General features: G+C 36.7%; 2 protein-coding genes across 4 annotated transcripts in view; both read right to left on the reverse strand.

Moving 5' to 3' along the window:
* Positions 1-14040, reverse strand: part of LOC129741945 (uncharacterized) — a 54828-nt gene extending 40788 nt beyond the window's left edge. The window contains exons 1-2 of the mRNA XM_055733772.1: positions 14036-14040; positions 12046-13976 (exon numbers count right to left, since the gene is read on the reverse strand). Coding sequence (XP_055589747.1) covers positions 12046-13976; positions 14036-14040 — 1936 coding nt within the window. The remainder of the gene's footprint in view (positions 1-12045; positions 13977-14035) is intronic.
* The window catches only part of LOC129749562 (mucin-2-like), a 265074-nt gene that overhangs the window by 27722 nt on the left and 212994 nt on the right, over positions 1-24358 (reverse strand). For 2 of the 3 annotated variants that reach the window (XM_055744576.1, XM_055744573.1), the window contains one exon: positions 2286-2415. The gene's annotated coding sequence lies outside the window, so the exon portion shown is untranslated. Of the gene's footprint in view, positions 1-1104; positions 1775-2285; positions 2416-24358 lie in introns of those variants that run through there. The other variant, XM_055744575.1, reaches the window with a different exon arrangement.

Consider the following 24358-nt stretch of genomic DNA (forward strand, 5'->3'; position numbering starts at 1 on the left):
CCGTGTAAAAAAACCGTGCTTAGAGCTGGGAACTAATACCTGAGACAAGAGGCTTGAAACATGATAACTGAGATCTGAGACCTGAAATCTGACACCTGAAACCTGAGATCTGATTCCTGAGACCTGAAACATGATAACTGAGACATAAGAACTGAAACCTGAGACATGAGACCTGATACTTGAGAGTTGAGACTTGAGACTTGAGACCTTAGACTTGAAACCAGAAACTTGAAGCCTGAGACCTGAGCTCTGAGACCTGTGATCTAATACCTGAGACCAGAGGCCTGAAACATGATGACTGAGACATGAGTCCTGAGACCTGAAATCTGACTCATGAAACCTGAGACCTGAGATCTGATACTTGAGACCTGAAACATGAGACCTAAGCCCAAGGTGGTTTTGGTGGGACGATCCCACCCACGGCATCAAACACCCGGCTGTTATGATTTGAAGTCAAATTTCCATCTTGTTAAAAAAAAATGAGAAGTAAGACGTGAAATGTGAGAAGTGAGGAGTGAAAAGTGAGAAATGAGCCATGAGAAGTGAGACATTAGAACTCTTCTACTGAGCCGTGAGAAGTGAAACGTGAATCGTGAGAAATGAGATAAGAGCCGTGAATAGTAAGAAGTGAAAAATGGGCCGTAAGAAATGAGAAGTGAGACGTGAGAAGTATGAAATGAGCCGTGAGAAGTGATTATTCTATTCAATCATTCAAAAACGAAAACATAACGCTTTAATATATTTCTTTCTTTTAAAACATATTCTAAGTAACCAAAAGTTCCATAAAACGGTCTTCTAAAAGCTTACTCAGTCCTGTTTTTAGGCTGTATAGCACTCTATTAAGCTTAAAACTCAAGTTCTTATCGATACTTTCAAGTTCTATGGTCAAAGTAGAAGGCTATTCAGCCTTTGCATAAGACTTAAAAAAAAACAGTAAAATATTTTTTTTCAAGCTTCCCCTTTATTTTTGTACTTTTATGTATATTTTCTACTTTTAATGAATTTTACACTAAAATTTCTATGCTGGAAGATCCTCATGTCTTGAGACTTTTTAAAAACACTTTTTCGAATCTTAAATCTCACATAACCGAAGTTGCCTATCGCTAACATCGCCAACATTGCTAAAAACTAAAAACAATCTGCCAAAGTACGGTTAATTTCTAACGTGCCTCAAATTGAACCGTTTTACCGTTCCCTGGAAAACCCCAATCCATGTGCGGCCGTTGAAATCCTCGGTACGCGAAATTCCAATGAGTTGATTAGATGTGGATGATTTTCTGTAGGTAAGCCAAAAGCCGAACAACGAAAAACGCACAAAAGAAGCCCGGTCTAAGATTTGCAAAAATGGAACAGGCGAAAAAAAATTGGCAAAAACCGAGCCCGCCGAGCTTCTCAGCAGCAGCAGCAGCAGCACACTTCAATACCGCAATGCCTATTTGTTCCTTGCAAATAAAAGCTAACAACCATATAAAATCACTTCACCTTGAATCATTCATCCGTACACTACACTCGATTTCTCTGCGCGAAACGGCCCGCCTGCCAAGCTCCTTCCTCGCCTTGGATCCATCTTCTTCGGTTGGTGTATGTTTTCGGCCTTCTTCTCTCGGCTGCTCGATTCAATATCTCGTATTCCGTGGACACCCATCAAGCTCTCCAGGGGGGATGACCACCGGCACCAGCAGCACCACCACAATCAACACACCGCCAAACAAGTGCGGCGTGCGAGTTCATGGATTTCGTCCAACAGAAGTAGGAATACATTGGTAGGGTAGGTCTGTCGGAGGTTTACATTTCAGAAAAGTAATAAAATACTCATCATCGCAAAATTTTAAAATGAAAACTTGATTAAAGTATTCTACAAAGTATTTTAAAAGTTCCATATTGGCTGAGTAAATGTTCTGGAGCTTAAACTATCAAAAGGATTCCAAAATTTGAGCTTACTAAGCTTTTAGGGGACTGCTTTGAGACATCTACCAGCCTATCAACCCTAACTAATCGAGTGCGGTGGAAGTTTTCGCGATCTTTTGCTCTAGAGCACAAATTTGCAAAGGTGCTTCATTTTTTGCGAACCTCTAGGGTTCTCCCTGTTCCTCCCCTCTAACAAACTTCTTAAGATGATGCTTCCGAAACGGGTGTCTTGCCTCAGTTCTTCCCTGGATCAACGGCTATCCGCGTTCATTGAGGGCGGTGCGGATTTTCGCTTCATGTGTACCTACTACATAAACACACGCGGCTTACAATGCTCTAAGTGTTCCAGAGTAGTGGAATTAAGCTTTTTGGCTTACCTACTTACACAGGGTTTACAGGCTGCGCCACCGTCCGGCAGTTACTTTCCCACCTATTTGAGTTTCAGCCTCCTCTTTCAGCGAGGATGGACGCGCTGCGGCCAGGTTTGATCATTTGGAGAAGATTTATCTGCAAGATGAAGAACATAATGGGATCATTATTAGACATATGGGTGAGTTCTTGAAGGATTTGCAAATACAGAAGTTATGAGGCTGAGATCCCAATCCTTTATTGTTTATTGTATAAAAATCAACGGATCAAATTTAGATCCTAATGATAACTTAATTATAGGTTACATATATAAATTGACATAAATCTAAGTACATCTAAGTAAATCTTGACTTGTCCAATATTTTTCCACGGAAAACATTTCTGGGAACGCCGAAGTCAAAGTACTCCGAAAAACGGTTGAACGTTTTTAGGATGCCTATAAGAGCGCTGTTAGCCCCATAATTATTCAGCCGAACGGGAACATAGAGTTGCATTCTGGTTTCTCAACCCTCGCGGTCGCACGTTGAGAGGAATAGCTTCCAGCAGCGAGGGACAGTCAATCATCGATGTAAGGAGATCCGCAACGACCAAAGCACGTGTAGCGTTTCTTCGGACTTGAAGCGTGTCTAAGTCTATCAGGCGGCAACGATTCTCATAACTGGGCAAACGAAAAGGATCTTGCCAGTTCAGGTGTCGAAGGGCATATCGCATGAAGCGCCGCTGGATAGCCTCGATTCGTTCAACTCCATACTGGTAGAAAGGGCACCAGACAGCGGAGGCATACTCAAGAACGGAACGGACTATGCTGCAATATAAGCTTTTTAAGCAGTACACATCTTTAAATTCTTTAGCCACGCGAAACAAGAAACCAAGATTTCTGGAGGCTTTGTCTACAACGTAGTTCGTGTGAGTCTTAAACTCAAGCCGTTGATGGAGAATAAAACCCAGATCATTGATTTGGTCAACCCGGAAAATTATTTCATCCCCGAGAATGTACTCAGCATTAAGAGGGTTTCGCTTGCGAGAAAAAGTTATGATCGAGCATTTACTGCGATTTAGCGGTAGGCAGTTGTTGTCGAACCAGTCAGCAAAAATGTTGAACTGCCGTTGCAGGAAATCGATGTCGTCTCTACCATTGATGGTGTGATACAGTTTCAAATCATCGGCATAAGCGAGTTTTGGGCCATCGAGAAGCGACAGAACATCATTAAAATAGATGACAAAAATTATTGGTCCTAAATGGCTTCCTTGCGGCACTCCGGAAGAGACAAGAAACTGTCTCGAGAAGGATTCTCTAGTATGAACGGACAACTTTCGTCCCGTTAAGTAACGCCGAAACCACTCCAGTAATGCTTTGCGAGAGCAATCTCGTGGTTTACTTTATCAAATGCAGCAGACAGATCTGTATAAATAGCATCGGTTTGGGTCTTCCTGGCATAGCTTTCTTGTTCAAAAGATGTGAACGTCAGTAAATTTGTGGTAGTTGATCGTTTAGGCATGAAACCGTGCTGATCGTTTGAAAAGTGGTGCTTGCAGAATGAAAAAATGGGATCCAACACAACCATCTCAAACAGTTTTGCAATAGCACACAGAGCTGAGATACTGCGGTAATTGTTAATATCCTTCTTATTTCCCTTTTTGTAATCAGGAAACATATATGCCCATTCAATCAAAAGTCGCGTTTTTACGTAAAAATGGAACTCCGAAGTTCAAATTTGGCTGAAAAAATGCTCTACGGGAGCTTCAGGTGACTTCTGTCACGTAAAAGTTACTCAGGATCTTCCACCGCCTTTTGAAAGGTTTAAACATCGATAACGGATCTTTCAACCGCTGTTAATGCAACTTCTTTCAAAAAAGACGAAAAAGGTTAACTAAACACTTTCTAACGCACCGTTCCAGATACTTCTAGGTGTTTTAAAAAACCTTTTTGGGAATTCTAAGCGACATGTCAAAAATTTGTTAATTTTTTGTCATAGTATTTGTTTTGTTTTTATCAGTACTGATATTCACAATGGAATTCAACGTAAAAAAGGCGTCGAAGGTTCAAATATATAACATGTAGTAATTTTCCTTATCAATGTTAAGAAATTCGAATAAATTTTTGATGATGAGAATTTTTGTCATTATTTATTAAGTGTACTGAAAGTCTTTTAAACGAAATAAGGTACAATCTATTGACCAACCCATTCAATCATCTCAAATGAAATTAAGTTCAAATACTAATTATTACAGAAGCAATGAACTATTGCTGGATTGGTCGAGAAGCTGGTGAGTTTCATTGCAACCTAGAGAGCAGCGGTTCAATTCTCTTGGCATAAGTAGCTTTAGTAATCAAAACCATATAATTAAAATCAATGAGACAGACCATGATAGACCGGCAACTTAGCATCCTGTAGTCTGGTTGTCAGAGCAATCTGTCAAATGGATTTTTCTTTCGACGCGTAAAAGTTTTTTGTCACTCTCTTAGAAGCTGAATAACATTCTCTTCAGCCACTTGAGCGAACTTCAAAGTAGCTTTTAGATCTTCAATTTTAAGCTGATTATCAATCTCTTCAGACAGAAACGAGAGCTGATTAAGCTTCTATGAACCTTTTTCAGGGAATTCAGGTTGCTTGGGATGTTTAGATGTGAGTACACTCAACTCTGATGAATAATTTTTGACTAAATTTTAAGATTCGAAAGTTGGATTCTTAAGACGATTCCTAACTTCCATAGGTGCGATAATGTGTAATCTTGATTCTTTACCCTGTGTTTGTAAAGTGTCAAATCTCGCATGCACGCACACCTTTTTATTGTTACATTACTCGCTCGTTAATCGGACGGTGTTGGGACCGAAGGGTGCGTCTGATCATCAAAAACGTTCGATTACCGAAGGTGCGTCGCTGACTACAACCAAGGACGCGTGTATTTCTTCAAATCACTATTTTTCTATTTTTTTTTTATTTATTTGATGTCTTTGACTATGTTGTCATACAGACCATGAGTATCGATCTTAAATTAGGTTATATAGTTGGCTTAAAATTAGGTTACATCACGAATCAAACATTTAAATTTTGCTTTGGATACATTGAAGTCGAACAAATAAGAAACATCATTAAACACTTGGCAGCATCGTTGTAGTGGATGATTTTGGCCGAATACTGTCCTGCTTCTTGGTAGCCAGAAAAGAGTCTGGTTACGAAGTTGTCGAGCTGGAGCGTGTAGGTTCAAAGAGCAAAGCAGTTGCGGACAATCGATAGCATTCGTAATAATATCATAGACGAACATTCGTTGTAGATAAATTCCTTTGGCTCAGCGACGTCAATGATAATAGACCACATCTATCGGAGTACGGTGGCAATCGAACGGGATTTCGCCAAGGCAGATGACGCAATGCGAAACGAAGAAATCTTTTCTGGACCCTCTCAATTCTGTCTATGTGAACGGAATGATAAGGTGTCCAAACTGGTGAGGCGTATTCCAAGACACTGCGTACGAGCGAGCAGAACACAGTCTTTAGAGCATAAGGGTCTTTAAAACTCGAAGTATTTCTGCGAAGGAATCCGAACAAAGCGAAAGCCTTTGCTGTAGTTGTTGCCATATGCTGAACGAAAGAGAGCTTTTGATCGAATGTTACTCCAAGATCTTTTATCACGGTTGTTCTTTCTAGTGTAGTGTCGCGGAACGAGTAGTCGAAGGTAACTGAAGCTCTGGTTCTGAAAAAGCTTATGCATTTACACTTTTCAGCATTCACTTTCATTCCATTTGTTTCACACCAGAGCAATAACCTTTCTATATCCTCTTGAAGCGCTGCGCAATCCACAATTGAATCGATTACTCTGTAGAATTTCAGGTCATCAGCATACAGAAGCTTTGATGACTTAAGACAGGTTGCCAAGTCATTTACAAAAAGCACAAAGATAAGCGGGCCTAAATGACTGCCTTGTGGGACTCCAGACGGCATATCGAACACCGAGGAATGTGTTCCACGGATGTTTATGAATCCTTGGCGATTTATCAGGTACGAGTGCAGCCACCTGGTTGCCCATGTAGGAAAACCATAGCGCTCTAGTTTTATCACTGCAATGCTGTGGGGTACTGTGTCGAAGGCCTTGGCGAAGTCGAATCGAAGTCAAATTTTCATCACAATATTTGATATTTTCTTGATAGTTGACTAAATAAGTAAGGTAAATTGTATAAGAGAAAATTCTATTGAAAATATATTTAAATGAACAGTGCATAGCTGATTACATGGCTTAGGCTGGCTCGAAAAAATCGATAGATTAGTAAATAAAGGAACAGCCAAATTTAAAGAAGCGTCAAATAACTGAAATAAATGAAGAAAGAAAATTCTGAATTTTCAGATCTATACCCAAGTAACCAAAAGTCTCAAAGTCACTTGATGTTGAGCATTGCAGGTTCACATTAGGCTAAATAAAAAGTACATGAAAAAAGTTCGCTTTAGTACTTGTTTTAAATTTTTAAACGACCTGTAATAGTTAATAGAAATATCATTAAACAATAATGTGCTTTCAAGGCGCCTTTGACATTCATTAGTCTTATTTTCATTTTCGAGTGTTCTTAGGTACTTTTAACGAACTTTTGAGTTCCATGTGAAACCAAAATGTAACTGCTAAAACACCTTTTTTACTTGATGATGGAAAACAGTTTATTTATCATTTGTTTTACAGATAAAATATCGTTTATTTAAAAATTTCATTATGGCTATCGTCCAATACTCTCTCATTGGAAGAATTTATTGGATTAATATTATAAAGGCATAAAAGATATGAAAAACTTTAGGTCAGTTGAGAGAGAAGCTTGAAGCATAAAATAAAGAAACTAAATACACGCAGAGAAAACTAGGGCATTGAATCAAAAGAAATTCATTCTTGAATTCAGGTTCTAGCGTTCTTTGAATCTTATTCTTATTTCTTTGATTCGAAAATTTTTCTATCGAAATGAAAGAAAAATATTCCAATTTGATGTAAAAAAAGGAATGAATGTACTTTCACTAATCACTAATCACTAATCGTACTTCCACAGCCAGAACTTATGTCTGAGTCCCAAAGAATAATAAGAGTACGTTATTATTCTTCTTGTCTTTGTTTATGCCTTTCATCATTTTAACATAACAACATTAAAATGATCAAAAACATAAAATGGTTGGGCCTACCATGGAGCAGAGAACGCAGAGACATCTGGAACACAGGAACAGAAGAAACGTGGACCACCAGTACCATACGTTTCAAATGGGCAGTATCGTTGGAAGCATGCTAAGAAAAATGCTTCTTGATGAAAAATCCATGCATAATGTGAAGCAACTTCACCAATAACTCGAACCTTTCTCCTGCGGCTGGAAATGATTTATTTCATACACAGAAATCACAAAATTTACGAATAAATTCATTTAAAAAATATTAAGTGAACAATGAAAGGATTTAGAAATTCTAAGAATTATTTTTCTTGGTTGTTTTGGATTTCAGTGTAAAATCATTTCTGGTCATCGACCAAGGATAAAGCGCCTTTACTCGCTCTTGAAAATAAAAAGAGAAACGAAAAACATTAATCGAACATAAAATCTTTCGAAGTTTATTTACAGCTCGAAAGGTTTTTTTTTCAAAAATTTAATCCTTATAATAGTGATATATAAATTCTATTACCTTCAAAGCGCCCCATTAATCATCTGATTGCACTTCAACTGCCAATGAGCCCGAATCGATCTCAAACAACTATTGAAATATTACCACTGTATCAAATCAGGATATTCCAACACAAACATTCCTGTACTTTGAAATTTGAATGTTTGTGTTGGAATATTTGATTATTTGTGTTGAAGTATTTTAACGAAGAATTTTAACTTATTTTAGGACTGTAAATTGCATTTATATAAAAACAGTTTCAAAAATTTTAGAATGAGATGTCACACTAACGCCACTTTGTAAATGATAGTATGTGGTAACAATTGGAAGCTTTTTGGGCTTTGAGTAGTGGGGAAACACACATTTCGACATGCAACCTGACTTGTGTAGAAGTTCTAACACAAGTTGACGGTGAAATTTTCCAACGTCATTTTTCGATCCTTGCTCCGAATATTCAAAACATTAGAATTTTCAAAATTGGCACGGAAACTACTTGTCATTAATAGAATTGTCTAATTAGTTAATTAAATGTATAAATAAACAAAAATGACTTATCTTGAACATCTCTCCGATCAAACCACTTGTTTTGGCTCATCATTGCTTTCGTTGGATGGTCCTGGAAGGCATAGTAATAGCCCCTTTCTCCGCAGACATAGTTGAATTTAAGGGAATTCCATGCTTGAAAAAGTATTTTCCCAATATTTTCACTTCTCATTCCATTTTAAACATATTGGGAACCTTCACTTAATCACATCACTTATCAAATCACCCAATAATTTGGAAAAAACAACCCGCCTTCCCGTAACATCAAATGGATCAGGATGTATGCATGCTCATCACTCTCCCGTACCAGGTTCAGCGTTCTAAACAGACCAAAAACCACTTCGGGAACTTGCACCGGTCACTTATCCCAACATTTATAACTAATTCGTTCTAAAATTTCTACTTTTATTAAATTTTATTTAAATTTTTGCGGGAACAAAAACAAAAACGCGTGCGTTGCCCGAAAGTCATGGCTTACTCCCGTAAAAAAAGGAATGAATGTACTTAAAAAAAAAAAAAAAATTAAAGTTTTCGTGCCAGAATCAATGAACAAATTCTTTGATTTAGATTAAATTTTCTTTGAAACATTCTATGATGGATTAAATTGTGCCAGAAAAATCTCAAAGCGTGGAGGATTTTTTGGTAAGTTTGATTTGAATTTATCTGAACTGAATTATTAGGGTTTTAAATTTGTTTTAGATCAACTATTCAGCCGATGAGGATTGGTACCAAGGAAGGTATGAAGTTGGAAGCTGCGAAATTACAAGACAATCCGATGCGGCGGCAGACACCCAACTAGCAGGTGCAATGACGTCACGGTTTCTAATATGTGTTTGATCCGCATCTTGGCCAGAAAATCGTCTGCAGTTCATCTTTAGCATGCTTTAAAGTGAGTATTATTTATTGTTCTAATACGATCTTAAAGTTGCTGGTGCATAATAACCTTCACGACATTTCATTCATTGTTTATGGGAAAGTATTTTTGTATTAAGTTGTATATTGTCTATTGAACTCTCTAGATAGACTTCCCAAAATCTGAACCAGGAAGAAAACGCAATGACAAAACCTTATTTGTAAGATTGAAAAAATATTCGAAAAATAAATATATTATTATTTTTCGAAAGAAACTATTGGAGGCACTAGGTTTTTTTTATAAACGAAAGAAAATAATTAGATCAAACAATAAATTGTTTCAAAATAAAACAAGAATAACTTGGAAATAAAGGGAAATTTTATGGCACCAAACGAAAATGCTATAGAGTCAAAGGATTTGAGATTTTGAATCAAAGTATTTCAGATTTTGAATCAAAAAACACATTTTGATTCAAAGGAAAACATTTCTTTGAAGCAAAGCAAAATGTATTTGAATCTAAGTAATTTTTTATTTATCCCAAAATCAAAGAAAAAAATCCTTTGATTTTGCGGCACTTTCCTTTGAATATAATTTAAATTTTTCTGCGTGTAGTTTATTTTCAAATATAAATAAAAATCCGAATTTTAATTTAATGTCAGGAAATGTTTTTTTAGTAATCTCAGTAGGATACCGATCCAATGTTTTAAATCTCAATTCAAACGTGAACTTTAGATTTAGATACCTCCAATGGTAAATTCCTTAAGTTTTTTTTCTCCTTCAACAAGCATCGTCATAATCGATTCATTGTTAGCCTCATCTTGTAAATCGCTCCAAACATAAGATCGGATCAGGCAGTCGGATTTTGATTTGAATCTTCACACAGTTAAGGTTTTCTTTTCTTTTTAACGAGTATAACAAGTAGAAAAAAACCCCTAAAAGTCGCCCTTAATACAAAGGTAATATGCTCAGCTTTTACCAGGAGCGTTAAAGTTAAAATCTCCAAACATGCAAGTTTTTATACTAAGTATGAAATTCATTTAGAAAAGATGTAAAATAAGCCTAAAGCAGATTAGGAAAGTTGTTAAGACAAAAAAAGAAGTGAAAGCTTGATTGTTTTCCGGGTTTATTGGAAGTTTCAAGTATAAGCTGAATAGCCTTCTACTCAGCTTTGCTTGTGAAACTTGAAAATGTGGATAAGAACATCAAGAATGCTATACAAACCTTGAGCAGGACTGAGTAAGCTTTTAAGGGCATGTCCTCAGCAACCAAAAGTTGCGTAGTGACTTAATCTTGAGCATTAAAAGTTCACATTTGGCTGGATAAAAGGCACTCGAAAAAAATGAAAACCGTAAGCAAGTAGCATAGAACATTATTGTGCGTTCCATGTGTCTTAAAAAATCTGGACATCAATTTGGCCTATCGTACTCTGTTACGAACTTATTACGAACTTTTTGCTCCATGCAGAACTTCTTACGAACTTTTTGGTTACATGAAGAACTTAAGACGAACTTTTTGGTTCTATGTGGACTTATATAGAACTTTAATGCACATTGAGTTGTGTAAAAAATGAATTATTGTCTAGAAACCGTATTATTTAGGCCGGAAATAATTTGAAATCCTTCTCTTGTCACTTAGAGACATCACGAAGGACGATAATAAAAAAAAATTTAAATTTCCTATAAATGGGAACCAATTAGACAATCAATCAATCAATTTTATCAAGTTTGGTTTTCGCTCTTTGAACTGTTTAAAGTTTCGAACAATCAAAGTTTTTCAATTAAAACCTTAATCTCTATTTATTTCCTCCTTCGGGATTTTCGAAACAATAGCACGGGGAGGTGACATAGGAAGAATTTAATATTTGATCCTGCCTTATTCGTAAGTAATACGAGAAGGCATACAAAATGTTAAGCAAAAAAACGAATAAATTGACAGAATCAAAGCAATCGAAAGATTTTCTTTGATTCAACCACTGGATAAGGAACGTTCAGATAACGATATTTCGATAGCAACTTACTATATTCTTCTGTGAGCGTTTTTGATTGAATCAATGAAGAAGATGGTAAGTTTTTTTTTTTTTTTTTTAGCAGGGAAAAGCCCCCGGGAGTTGATTTTTGTTCAGAACCATTCTCCCGAAGGCATAAAACCTCCTCACTTTTTATTCAAACTTTTTTTTTTCAACGTTTTTCATAGTTTACAATTTTTTGCTATTACATTTTTTTCAACACAATTTGATATATTTTTGTTATTGTTCGTTTGCAGCTGGAGGCGGTGGGCGATGGGCGGTGGTTTTGTGGAGGTGGCTATGTGGTGGCGGTGGCTGGCGGAGAGGAAGAAAAAAAAAATGATACGGTGGCAATTAGTGGCGGATGTGTCTGAAGTGAGGAACTTGTCTTCTCTTTCAAGCCTCCAGTGAGATTAATCTCTGTTAAGGAGGCTTTGATGGACTGTTCTACTGCAGGTTCAACGATCTAGTTTGTTTTGCTTTCACTTATGTTAAATAGTTTTCTAAATTGGCTTTAAGGTGGATTTTTAATTGCTGCTTGAAAATTTGTTTGTTACTGATGATTTTCAAGTGTGGAGGCAGATTGTTATATTTCATTTTACTGAAATATGCGGGGGATCTCTTCATTTTTTCTGTGTTTACTCTTCTCAGAGTCAGGTTTCCTCTGGACCTTGTAGGAAATCGATGATTCTGTTGCTGGCGCTGAACTTGTTGATTGTGGTGGAAAGACGGATGGTGCAATATACTGTGGATTTGTACGACACTCTGCAGTTCTCTTAGGGCAGCTATTGGCAGAACTGACGCCGGGGCTGCTTCAAAAAGGTTGATTGTTGGGAAAAGTCTGGGTTTCTTGAACACTCCTTTGAGACAACGGTTTTGTAAAGCTTGGAGAGGTTTTATGTCTCGTTTTCTCGCAGCTCCCCAAACGGAGACCATGTATTGCAACTTAGATTGCACAAATGCATGGTATAGATGTGTCAGATGTTTGGTGGGTACGAACCTGGATAGCTTCCATATCATACTGTGTATAGCACTGAGTTCTTTTCGTAGGCGGTCTATATGCTTGTCCCATCTTACCAGTTCATCGAATATGAGTCCTAGATACTTGAACGAATTGACTTGTTCAATGACTGTTGAGCCAACTTGGAGCTGGTTGTGAGATTCGGGCTGCCGGTAAGTAGATCGGAACATTACATATTTTGTCTTGTCCAGGTTGAGCGAGAGTAGATTAGAATTGAAGTATTCTTGAAGAGTTTTAAGATCTTCTGACATCTGAGCTACAACTATCCTTACATCGCAGTTCTCGTACGATAAGGAGGTATCGTCAGCGAAAAGTCTTGGTTTGCCATGCAAATGCAGCCTATGGATATCGTTCACATACAGGATGAACAGCAAAGGTCCCAGGTTGCTGCCTTGAGGAACTCCAACGGGAAGGTATCCAAGATCACTAGTCGATTGGTTAATTTGTACATACTGCTTTCTATTCGCAAGATAGTCAGCGAAGAGAGAATTGGCAATACCTCTGATTCCGTAGGCATCCAATTTGTTCAATAGTATGGAATGGTCGATCGTGTCGAAGGCTTTTTTCAAATCTAGGAATAACACACCCATTAACTTGCGATTGTCGAGAGCATTGTGTATAGCATCGACTAGTTCAGTCGCTGCTGTGAGGGTACTGGAGCCTTCTCGGAAACCATATTGATAGCAGTACAATAGATTGTGCTGCTTTAGGAATTGTAAAACACGAGTTGCAAGAAGTTTTTCCAGGATTTTACTAAATACGGATAAAACCGATATGGGGCGGTAGTTGCTGCAATTCGTTTTTTTCCCTGCTTTGTATATCGGAATGACATGTGCTGTTTTAAGGGATTCCGGGAATCCACCTGATTGAATACAGTCATTGAATATGTCTCGGATCAATGGGGCTAAAATATTGTGATGAGTTTTGACGAATTGGGCCGAAATACCATCTGGTCCCGGGCTCTTTGAAGAATCCAAATTGTTTATTAATATGAGAACTTCTTGTTCGGTTGCTGGCTGCATGTAAATACTATCACGATTGCCGAAAGATGGAGTGCCATTGATCTGAGCATTTCTTGGGATTGTAGCCGCTAGTTGAGATCCAATGTTACAAAAATACTCGTTGAAAGCGTTTGCAACTGATTTTCCTTCTTCTGTTATCGTTCCATTCAGTTCTAGTTTGATTGATTCGCTTCTTGACTCGTTCCGTCCTATAAGTTCATTCAAATTCTTCCATGTCTTTTTTTGATTTGACGTGTGGAACAGTTTATGGTAGTAACCTTTCTTAGCCTCAGCTTTGGCACACTGTAGCTTTTTGGAAACGTGCAGTAGAAGATCCTTTAGATGATCGTTAGCAGGGTACTTTTTGCATCGGGCAAGAGAGTTTTCTTTGATTCGTATAAGTTTCCATACGTCTAACGACATCCATGGACAGTAGCCTTTTACTTTTACTTCGGCAGATATTGTTTTCGAGTGTCTAGCTTTTAGAGCACTGTGCAATTCGATAATTTTGTTCAGCTTCTCCAGGGCATTTGAGGCCTGTATATGCTCAACTTCTACTAGAAATTCAGCATTCAATGATTCATGTTGAGTTTCCAGTTTACGATAAACTACAGGTTTTTTAAGATTAATCGTTGTCAACACCAGGCTATGATCACTGATGTCGAGTGGAAGTGTCTCATTCGAGATTTGGTCAACAAAAGAATCTGAACATACTGCATGATCGAGTATGTTGCAACTAGCTGGACGAGTTATATGAGTGTTTGAAACACGACAATCGAAACAACTCAGAAGGTCTACGTATCGTTGAACAACAGGACAATTTTCCTGATTGATAGGGATATTTACATCGCCAAGCATTAACAATCGGGAGTCTGGCTTCAGGGATGCAAGTGCGGATTCTAACTTATCGAAGAAGATCTGTGGGTTTTGAGAAGGTGGGCGGTAAACAGCATAGATATCTATAGGCGAAACTCCTGGCTTCAAGCGCAAGTGGATGTAATGGAAACCGTCTATGTTTAAGTTCTCGACTTCCGACACTATGAGTGATTCTTTGACAAGAACAGCGAGACCACCACTGGAGTCAGTACGACAGGAAATGAAGCTACGATATCCACTGATATTAGCAAAGTGTTTCCTTTCTTCCTTCAACCAAATTTCACCTAGGACCAATAAATCAACAGATGCAGGAAATTTTTCCAAGAATATTTTGATTTGATCTAATTTATTCGGATCGTTAAGGCCCCTTACATTTAGTTGGAAAGCTCTTAGGATATGGTGATTATGTTTATTGCGGCAGTTTTCAAATAAGGAATCCAATGACTCGTATAATTTATTTTTAGTATTTAACATCTTAAAATCTAGATATCAGATTTCACTTTTAGGTCTTAATTTAATTGTTCCAAACTCTAGTGTTGGCGTGCTTCGGTGATGACATTTCAGGCATAGAAGCTTCCATATCGATCGAGTGGTTTAGAGAACGTTTCTGAGTAGATTTAGCAAGATTGCGAATGTCGTTCCTATTTCCAATCTGTTCTATTCTGGCTCCTTCATGGCGTTTGACGAGGATCTTACCATCACGGCCTGGCCAAACAAATTTTATTCCTAATTCTTCTTGTAAATTTTTCGTTTCCATCAGCAGTTCTTTACCGAAATTAGTCAGATCATCTCGGATTGATATTTTGTTTGAAGATTCAGCATAAGTAACGTCGACCTGTGCCGCCTTCAAAGTTCCATATTCCCGCTTTTTCTGGAAGAGTAGCTCCTTGGTAGCAATGCTTCCAAAAGAAACAAGTAGTGGTGTGGTTCTAGTTGATGGATTCCTGCTCACGAGTCGCCTTGCTTCAGTAACGTCGCCAGTTTTTAGAGGACACCCTACAGCAGCTGCTAGTTTATGTACAGTATCCAAAACATTTTCTTGAGCTGTTGAAGGAAGCCCTATAACCACCGCATTTTTCTCTAATGAAGTTCTATTTGCTTTATCAAGTTCCATTTCGAGACGATCAACTTTATTGGATAGGTCACAATGTTTTTGTTGCCAGACGCTCACCGTGTTTCTAAGCTTTTCATTATCCGACTGCATTTCCCTGATGGCCTTACCGATAGATTGGAAATTGCCTTTTAATTCTTCGAACTTGCTCGACAGGAACTCCTGTGATTCCTCAATATGTTTATTTGTTTCAACAAGACTGTCGACGACATCTCGGGTTTTAAGTAATTCATCGCGCACCTCCCCAGCTAACATGAAATCGTAATAGAAATGATAATCCAAATCGAATATTAAGACATTTTCAATAGCTATCGTAAACACCTTGGTATTGAGTGATTTTCTATCATTCATTTACGACCAGCTTTGCTCGAAAAAAGTTTAATCGGATAGTAGTTTAGTCAACTCGTCTAGTTTAGTCAATATGTCTCCAAAATGTTGAGAATATGCTAATTCGACATTTACGATTTGAGTGAACTGATTTACGATAAATGGGCGGTCCTTCAATTGACACTCTCTTCGGTTTCTTCCTTTGACCGGTTCGTAAAAAGAAAATCTCACCTATAGAGCTATAGCGTGGACCATATCAACTGATGAGTTGGCATCGTGGTAAGATACCGGACTGTGAACTCGGAGGACTAAAGTTCAAATCTCAGTCGAGGAAATTTTTTTTTTCGTTTATTTTGCTTTTTGTTTGAAAATTGAATCGTTGGAATCTTGTCATTGTAGATATATCGCCTCCACTTTTGTAGCTATATGCTATTTTGGTAAGTTTAATACAATCTTTTTATCTGGTATATTTGTTTGAATAATTATGTTGTTCCTGCGTTATACCTTCATAAATGTTTGCTGGGTCGCTACGAACCAACGACTGATCCTCTTTGATCGTACGAACATACTCCGTAAGTTTCCGGATGTCTTCACTGACAGAATCTGTACGATTTATAGCTTGACTGACGCGAGAAAACATATCGACACATTCCGACGAACAAAAGAACGGATTCTTTTTGGTTTTAGTTATACAATTTCCAAAGATTTTTTTGCACCGAAAATGAACTGCTTTATGACAGTGCACGCACTCAATTACTTTCGTTGTGTCTTGAACAATATAGAGAATATTCTATATTGTCTCTAAACGTTATCGTTTATTGTAAAGTGAACAGTATATGTACAATAACACAGACCATATTAACAATCTGTATTATGATTATCTGTTAAAGTACCATATGGGGAAAGGGCTGTTAAGCATGTTTACCATTCAAAAAGAGCGATTTTTTCGAACAAATATTTCATGCTACATTATTGGATACGGTTAAAATATCATCCACTTTTGGCGAGCAAAACAATCTACCTGAATGTTCTAGCTACGTTGGAATACAAAATCATAGATTTCATCAACTTCAATGGATATAGTTTGCTTATAGTAGTTTGTAGTAAAAATAACGCTCAATCATACGTTCCGCATATTGTAAAATATTTTTAAAAAGAGCTTCCCTGTACCATAACCAATATAGTTCCAATTCTTTCCCACAAAAAATAAAATAAAATTAAAAAATTTAAATGTTGAGATTTTTATTTTTTATTTCTGATATTATACATGGATTATACAATCTTACCTATTTGTGCAGATCTGCATTGTTCAGCCTTTCAGTAGATTTTTTTTCCGCTCTCCGCTCAGCAGAGATCTTTGTTTCTGTAATTTCATTAGTTTTATTTAATCTCACTAGTTTTTATCGATAATATAATATAGTTTTACTTACTTTTCGCGTTCTGTGTGTTTTTCTCAGCGTGATTCTTTTTTTTCGGAGCCATTTTGAACACAGTTTTCAGTTCCGAACCTGGCGTGGGGTTGCCGACACAAATTTTAACGAAGTGAAGTGAAAATTAGCAGATGCTGAACCCAAGAGCGAAAAAATGCATAAGCTCACAACTACATCTTAAAATAACAATATTAGTTATTATCCGCAAGAGGTGAAATGATAACGACTTGTCTAACTCATACAATGTTGTCAATGTTGTTTTTTTTTTAATTTAATGTCTAATGCTAAGAAAATATAAGGAAACTTTGTCGTACACTGTTAGAGTCCTGGATAAGGTCCAGAGACAATATTCAAAGGTTGCAAATTTTTATTCTCTTATTATACTATACTTACTAAATCATATATCATATTGTCACTGTCACTGATACGATCCTGTCATAATTTATTGAGGTAATAAAATTTTGAACATGTATAATGAAATGATACTTGGAAGATATTTCATACTGGTACTGCTACCAATATATTAAGTTAATAGTTAGTACTATATCCCCAACTGTTTTTAATTATGCGGGAATATATAGAGAATATTCTATATTGTCTCTAAACGTTATCGTTTATTGTAAAGTGAACAGTATATGTACAATAACACAGACCATATTAACAATCTGTATTATGATTATCTGTTAAAGTACCATATGGGGAAAGGGCTGTTAAGCATGTTTACCATTCAAAAAGAGCGATTTTTTCGAACAAATATTTCATGCTACATTATTGGATACGGTTAAAATATCATCCACTTTTGGCGAGCAAAACAATCTACCTGAATGTTCTAGCTACGTTGGAATACAAAATCATAGATTTCATCAACTTCAATGGATATAGTTTGCTTATAGTAGTTTGTAGTAAAAATAACGCTCAATCATACGTTCCGCATATTGTAAAATATTTTTAAAAAGAGCTTCCCTGTACCATAACCAATATAGTTCCAATTCTTTCCCACAAAAAATAAAATAAAATTAAAAAATTTAAATGTTGAGATTTTTATTTTTTATTTCTGATATTATACATGGATTATACAATCTTACCTATTTGTGCAGATCTGCATTGTTCAGCCTTTCAGTAGATTTTTTTTCCGCTCTCCGCTCAGCAGAGATCTTTGTTTCTGTAATTTCATTAGTTTTATTTAATCTCACTAGTTTTTATCGATAATATAATATAGTTTTACTTACTTTTCGCGTTCTGTGTGTTTTTCTCAGCGTGATTCTTTTTTTTCGGAGCCATTTTGAACACAGTTTTCAGTTCCGAACCTGGCGTGGGGTTGCCGACACAAATTTTAACGAAGTGAAGTGAAAATTAGCAGATGCTGAACCCAAGAGCGAAAAAATGCATAAGCTCACAACTACATCTTAAAATAACAATATTAGTTATTATCCGCAAGAGGTGAAATGATAACGACTTGTCTAACTCATACAATGTTGTCAATGTTGTTTTTTTTTTAATTTAATGTCTAATGCTAAGAAAATATAAGGAAACTTTGTCGTACACTGTTAGAGTCCTGGATAAGGTCCAGAGACAATATTCAAAGGTTGCAAATTTTTATTCTCTTATTATACTATACTTACTAAATCATATATCATATTGTCACTGTCACTGATACGATCCTGTCATAATTTATTGAGGTAATAAAATTTTGAACATGTATAATGAAATGATACTTGGAAGATATTTCATACTGGTACTGCTACCAATATATTAAGTTAATAGTTAGTACTATATCCCCAACTGTTTTTAATTATGCGGGAACGCTCTCGCAGATGAAGCAAAACATATTTTTTTCGTCATCCATTTTTTCAAACTTATTCGAAAACTTTTAGCTTGCAGTGTAGATAAAAAGCCAGTTGCTGGGAACGATCAGCGAGTCAAAATAATTGACACTGTTAGCTACCGGGAACGGTCTGCGAAATCAAAACAACTGTAACATCAGCTACTCGGAACGGTCTCAGCGAGAAGTGAGAAGCGAGAAACTGTCGGCGCGAATGACGCAGTTTTGTTTACAATAATTGCAGATAGACGAGAATAAGGAACGGAAAAAGAAAACTTTATCCGTTTATACTGCACCAAAATCCGGGTTTTTCCAAGGTACGGTCCAATACTAGTCCTCGGAATGGATGAAGCAGCTCTGCAGCTAGCACCAGACAAGGTAACAGCGAATGATCAACAGCAGGTAAGTTTTTCTACTCTAACCGAATACTTTCTTCAGGAGCGCAAATAACAACTTCGAATCGTTGAAACTTCTTCTTCTTCAAGTTGCTATCGAAATACCGATATCTGAACTCTATATCGTAGTTGAATTAAAGGGAATCTTTTGCTTGCTTTGATTCAGTAGAATTATTGAACCAAGAAGGATCACAGCAGTGGAAAAAATTGATAGGGGAGAGTGGGGTAACGTGGGCCATGGAGAAACGTGGGCCACTTCAAATATCTCAGCTGTGTGTTGAGATAAAAATCCAAATCCAACTGTCATCGTCGTCGTTTTGCATAAGCATGTTTTTCTATATGTTGTTGACTTATTTACGTACCATATGGTTCTTTTATTAAACTAGCCTAGAAAAATGTACTTACATAATTAAAAAAGCACCCGCAAAATTGCATCCGTGCGAGACCTCAAGTACATAACAAAAATATGCTCATACGCTTATGATCTTGGTTTTCTTATGTTCTTTCACGTGGAAAAAGAATTTTTGATGAAACATAAAAAGGTCACACAAACGCAACCAATTTCCAAATCATTGCTTGTGGGGAATCGTAGGCCACATTTTGTGGGGTATCTTGGGCCACCTATATTTTGGTGTTTTTATACACATTCAGAACTCCAAATACGTTAAAACTATTTGTAACGTTTTCTTATGCCAAATGAAGAATTATAAAAAATGATTTGCCCATCTTTTCTATTGCGATAGAGACGAACAAAAATCCTAAACATGGAATTTTGCCAAAACGTTCGCGAGCCAGGTTTTAGGATCTATTCGATCATTCACAATTCTCTTTTTAGTTTCCTCATCTGAAATCGCTTTAAAGTAACTAAATGAATTATAAAATTTCATTTTTGGGTCAACTCATAAACTTTGCACGTTATCTAGTCAATTTGGATTTGGTGGCCCACGTTTCCCCACAGTTTTTCAAAATCCAGAAAAAAATACTTTTTTTAAAACAGTCAAAACTCATGAAATTTATGTATTTCAAAAATAACAAAAAATGCCTTATGATACCTCGAAAATGTAGAAAACCTTTCCATTTATTTTTTTCATTTTTTCTTTTCTAATAAAGAAGTTATGATACAAAGAAAAAAAGTGGCCCATGATACCCCACTCTCCCCTACTATTTTTTTCTATCAACAACATTTTTCCAAAACAAAGAGATGATAAAATTTGATTTTTTTGCAAAGTTTGATAAAAATTGGCAAAATCGTATTAAAATAAACAATTTCAAAGAAAATTATTTGATTAGTGACAATTTCCATAAAACACATAATCACAATTTCATACCTTGTCAGTTGTGTTATTTGATGGTTTCAATATGTTCATCGGAAAAATTAACAGTTCTACAAACTTTCTGTATGGTAACAAATGGTAATCAAATTTAAAAAATATAGTTTTATAGTGTCTATTATTCCTATTACTTTTGGAAAAAAAGAATCATGTAATAAAGGGTTAAGTGGAGTATAGAACTTTTTTTGGTTAAAGCAGTGAGAAAAATTTAAAAGAGTGCGTCTTTTTTTAAGATTATTTAGACTTCTATTAACAACAGTCTGGATAACCTGTCATATGTCGTTGCAACGATCACTGCCACATGATGCGCCAAAAACACTCGTCAAGGGTGATCTATTTTGAGGTTAATGATTTTCATTCATAAAATTTTCACGAAATTGCCAGCCCGACTCGGCGGGACAGATTTCTCGGCTCAATGGCATCCAATTGCGGCAGTAAGTCGAACGCTGTGTGCATTTGCAAACGCGTCGTCGTCTTCGTCATCGCCAGTCGTGCATGTGATGACGATCGATCGTGAAAATTATGAATGAGTTTATTTTCGGGAGCTTCCTATACCTTACCCAGTTTCTTGTAGCTACTTACAGTACAGACTGGTCAGGGGCATTCCATCACGTATACTGCCTGAAACCGTTAGTGTTGTTTGTGATCAACGACTTAAATTTTTGAAAGTTTAAAAATTTCCTTTTTGAAAATAAAGAAAACCTTCAGTTCACGATTTTGAAAAAAAAAAAGAAAAATAAAGTTGACAGAGATTTTTTTTTTTGCAAATTTTCTATTCGACACAGACTATTTGAAATATGAAAAGTAACAAAAAAAGTCCTCCCAGACACCAAACTGCGTCAGCGTCGCGAAAACTTGGCCTGAAAATGTAGGGCGTGAAGGTCCCATTCCATGGAAATGATCATCGCGTCCAGTCTGGGTCGTTGGCTGACAGCAATACCGCATCACTTCGCAAATTTTATTGATGAGCGAGAGGATCAGTGTGAGCCAGCCATTCAGTTGAAGGGTGGGAAAATTGCACACCATACAAATAAGAGAAGAGTACTTGAAATTCCACGCCCATTGAAAAGTGTGATGTGGTGACAAATGCTCGAACTCGGAGTGACAAACGGTTGAACGATTAGAGGACGCTCATTCGCTTTAGATGTGTTATAGGATTCCATCACGTAGGTCTCTGATGAATGGATGAATTGCTAAGCTAGGAACGTTGCCAACTAAGTACATGTTCTCAATTTTTCAGGCTGGCGACCTCGTGGAATTCCCTACCTTGTTCCTTACGTATGTATGTATAGGCAATCGTTTGGCTAAGCGCGTCATAAAATTTGACGAGACATTTCACATAATGGTATAGGAAAAATTGTCGCAGAAAATTAATTATTCAAAAGAGATGTTTTCTTCTACTGTTTTTTACAAGACACGTACAGTGTGATTAACAAGAATTGCGGTTAGGAATAGTTTTTTTTAATGTTGCATTTGATAAGTCAACAATACACTAAACAATCGATGAATCTCTACATTTTTCAAATATAAAATATTCAAGATCATTAAATTTAACTCTCTTGAAAACGCAAATTTCAGTTACCTTTGTTCACTTTTCGTACTTAAACTACAATCTATCACATTCTCACATTGAAGCGATATCCTCAATATTGATGTTCTCGTTATCGCGTGATATTCTGAGCTAACCACTAAGAATAACTGGCAACACTCCTGAGTTACCACGAACCTAGTTTGAGTTTTTTCAATTAAGCGTGGGATGATGTAAACGTTTGTACCCCAGGGCAGGAATACTAAATAAGAATAGAAAAAAAATCATGTTAACGTCAAATTTCTCTAATCAATCTACCGACCAGTGCAAAGGTTCGATTTTTACTTTCTTATAGAGTGATTTTCAATTGCACTTTTTTAATGTCTAAAATACCAGTTTTGCATTTAACAATTATTTAATAAGGTTTTGTTTTGTTCTAGCACATTCTTGCAGGTTTATGCGTGTTGATTCGCTCAAATTTTGCTGAAGTTTTGGAAGTTGATAAATAATAATTGTTAGATTAATGGTTGTTCTACAACTGAGTTACATGATCCGCTATACGGAATTTATCATCGAAAGTTTTAATTTAAACACTTACTGTGTGTATGGATTTAATCGACACTAGGTCATCCGACTCGAATTTGCATGCGAGTCGGCCAGTCAGTCAGCGAGTGAGACCGGGTGAGTGACCGGGCGAATATGCTGGATCGTAATAACCCTATACGTTTGTATCAAAACCTCCACTCAATTCGTAAATTGTGAATGCTGAACAGCTTCGCGTGCTTGGTAACGACTTCGTGAATGTATCATCTGGTTGATACTCAGAAGACATGTGTTGCAAAAAAAAGTTGAGGAGGTAGTAACTTTAGCTACGACCGCTAAACGTAGAATTACGTTAAATTTTTTTTTTGTCCATGTATAGAATAAGTGAACTTATGGTGTATTTACGTAATGATCAGCATATGACAGTGTCAAAATGGCAATATCTGACTATGACAAATTTCAACCTTATACCAGAATTTATGTGACATAATCTTATCACGAGACATAATCTGAGTAAGCATTATGATCAGTCCATGTGACCTGATCGGACCATGCAACATAATCCGACTATGCAACATCTTCGATCATGTGACATAATCTGACCAAGCAACATAATCTACAATGTGACATAATCTGACCATGCAACAAAATCTACCATGTGACAAAATCCGATAATGCAACATAATCTGACCATGCAAAATAATTGACCATGTGAAATAATCAGACCATGCAACATAATCTGACCATGCAACCTAATTGACCATGTAACATGATATGAACCTGCAACATAATCGACCATGTGACACAATCTGACTATGTAACATAATCGGCCATGTGACATAATCCGATCATGCAATTTAATTGATGATGTGACATTATCCGCCCATGCAACATTATCGGATCATGTGACATAATCCCATAATGAAACATAATCGGACCATGTGATACAATCCGATCATGCAACATAATTGTCCATGATAATAATCGACCCAATGTGATGGAAAGAGAGGTGATGAGAAAGAAACGTTGCAAAAGTAGAAGTAAAGTTTTTTCTTCGTAAACATAGTTACCATGACAGAAGTGACGTCACTACCGACCATTTTCGCGACGCATTTTGCCTAGGATAAATCAAGCTCCCTGACAACGACGCGTCGCTACGCAGGGCTTGTTTATGTTTATTTTTCTTTTTTCTCTCCGACGTGCAATAGTGTGCGTTCCTTTGCGCCACCTTAGTAAAAGTGTACCTCATTGTAATCGACCATGTGAAATAATCCAACCATGCAACATAATCAGACTATGTGACATAATCCGATCATGCAACATAATCGACCATGTGACATAATCGGACTTTCCAAATAATCGACAATGCGACAAAATCCGATAATGCAACATAATCTGACCATGAAAAATAATTGACTATGTGAAATAATCAGACAAAGCAACATAATCTGACTATGCAACATAATCGGACCATGTGACATAATCCAATCGTTCAACATAATCGACCATGTGAAATAATCGGATCGTGCAACATAATCGACCATGTGACATAATCCGACCATGCAACATAATCGGACTATGTTACAATTCCGATCATGCAACATAATTCGAATATGTGACATAATCTGACAACGCGACATGCGATGACGTGTAGCATCCCTGCCACTGGGGCCC

The sequence above is a fragment of the Uranotaenia lowii genome, chromosome 2 (assembly GCF_029784155.1).
Source record: "Uranotaenia lowii strain MFRU-FL chromosome 2, ASM2978415v1, whole genome shotgun sequence".
Lineage (NCBI taxonomy): Eukaryota > Metazoa > Arthropoda > Insecta > Diptera > Culicidae > Uranotaenia > Uranotaenia lowii.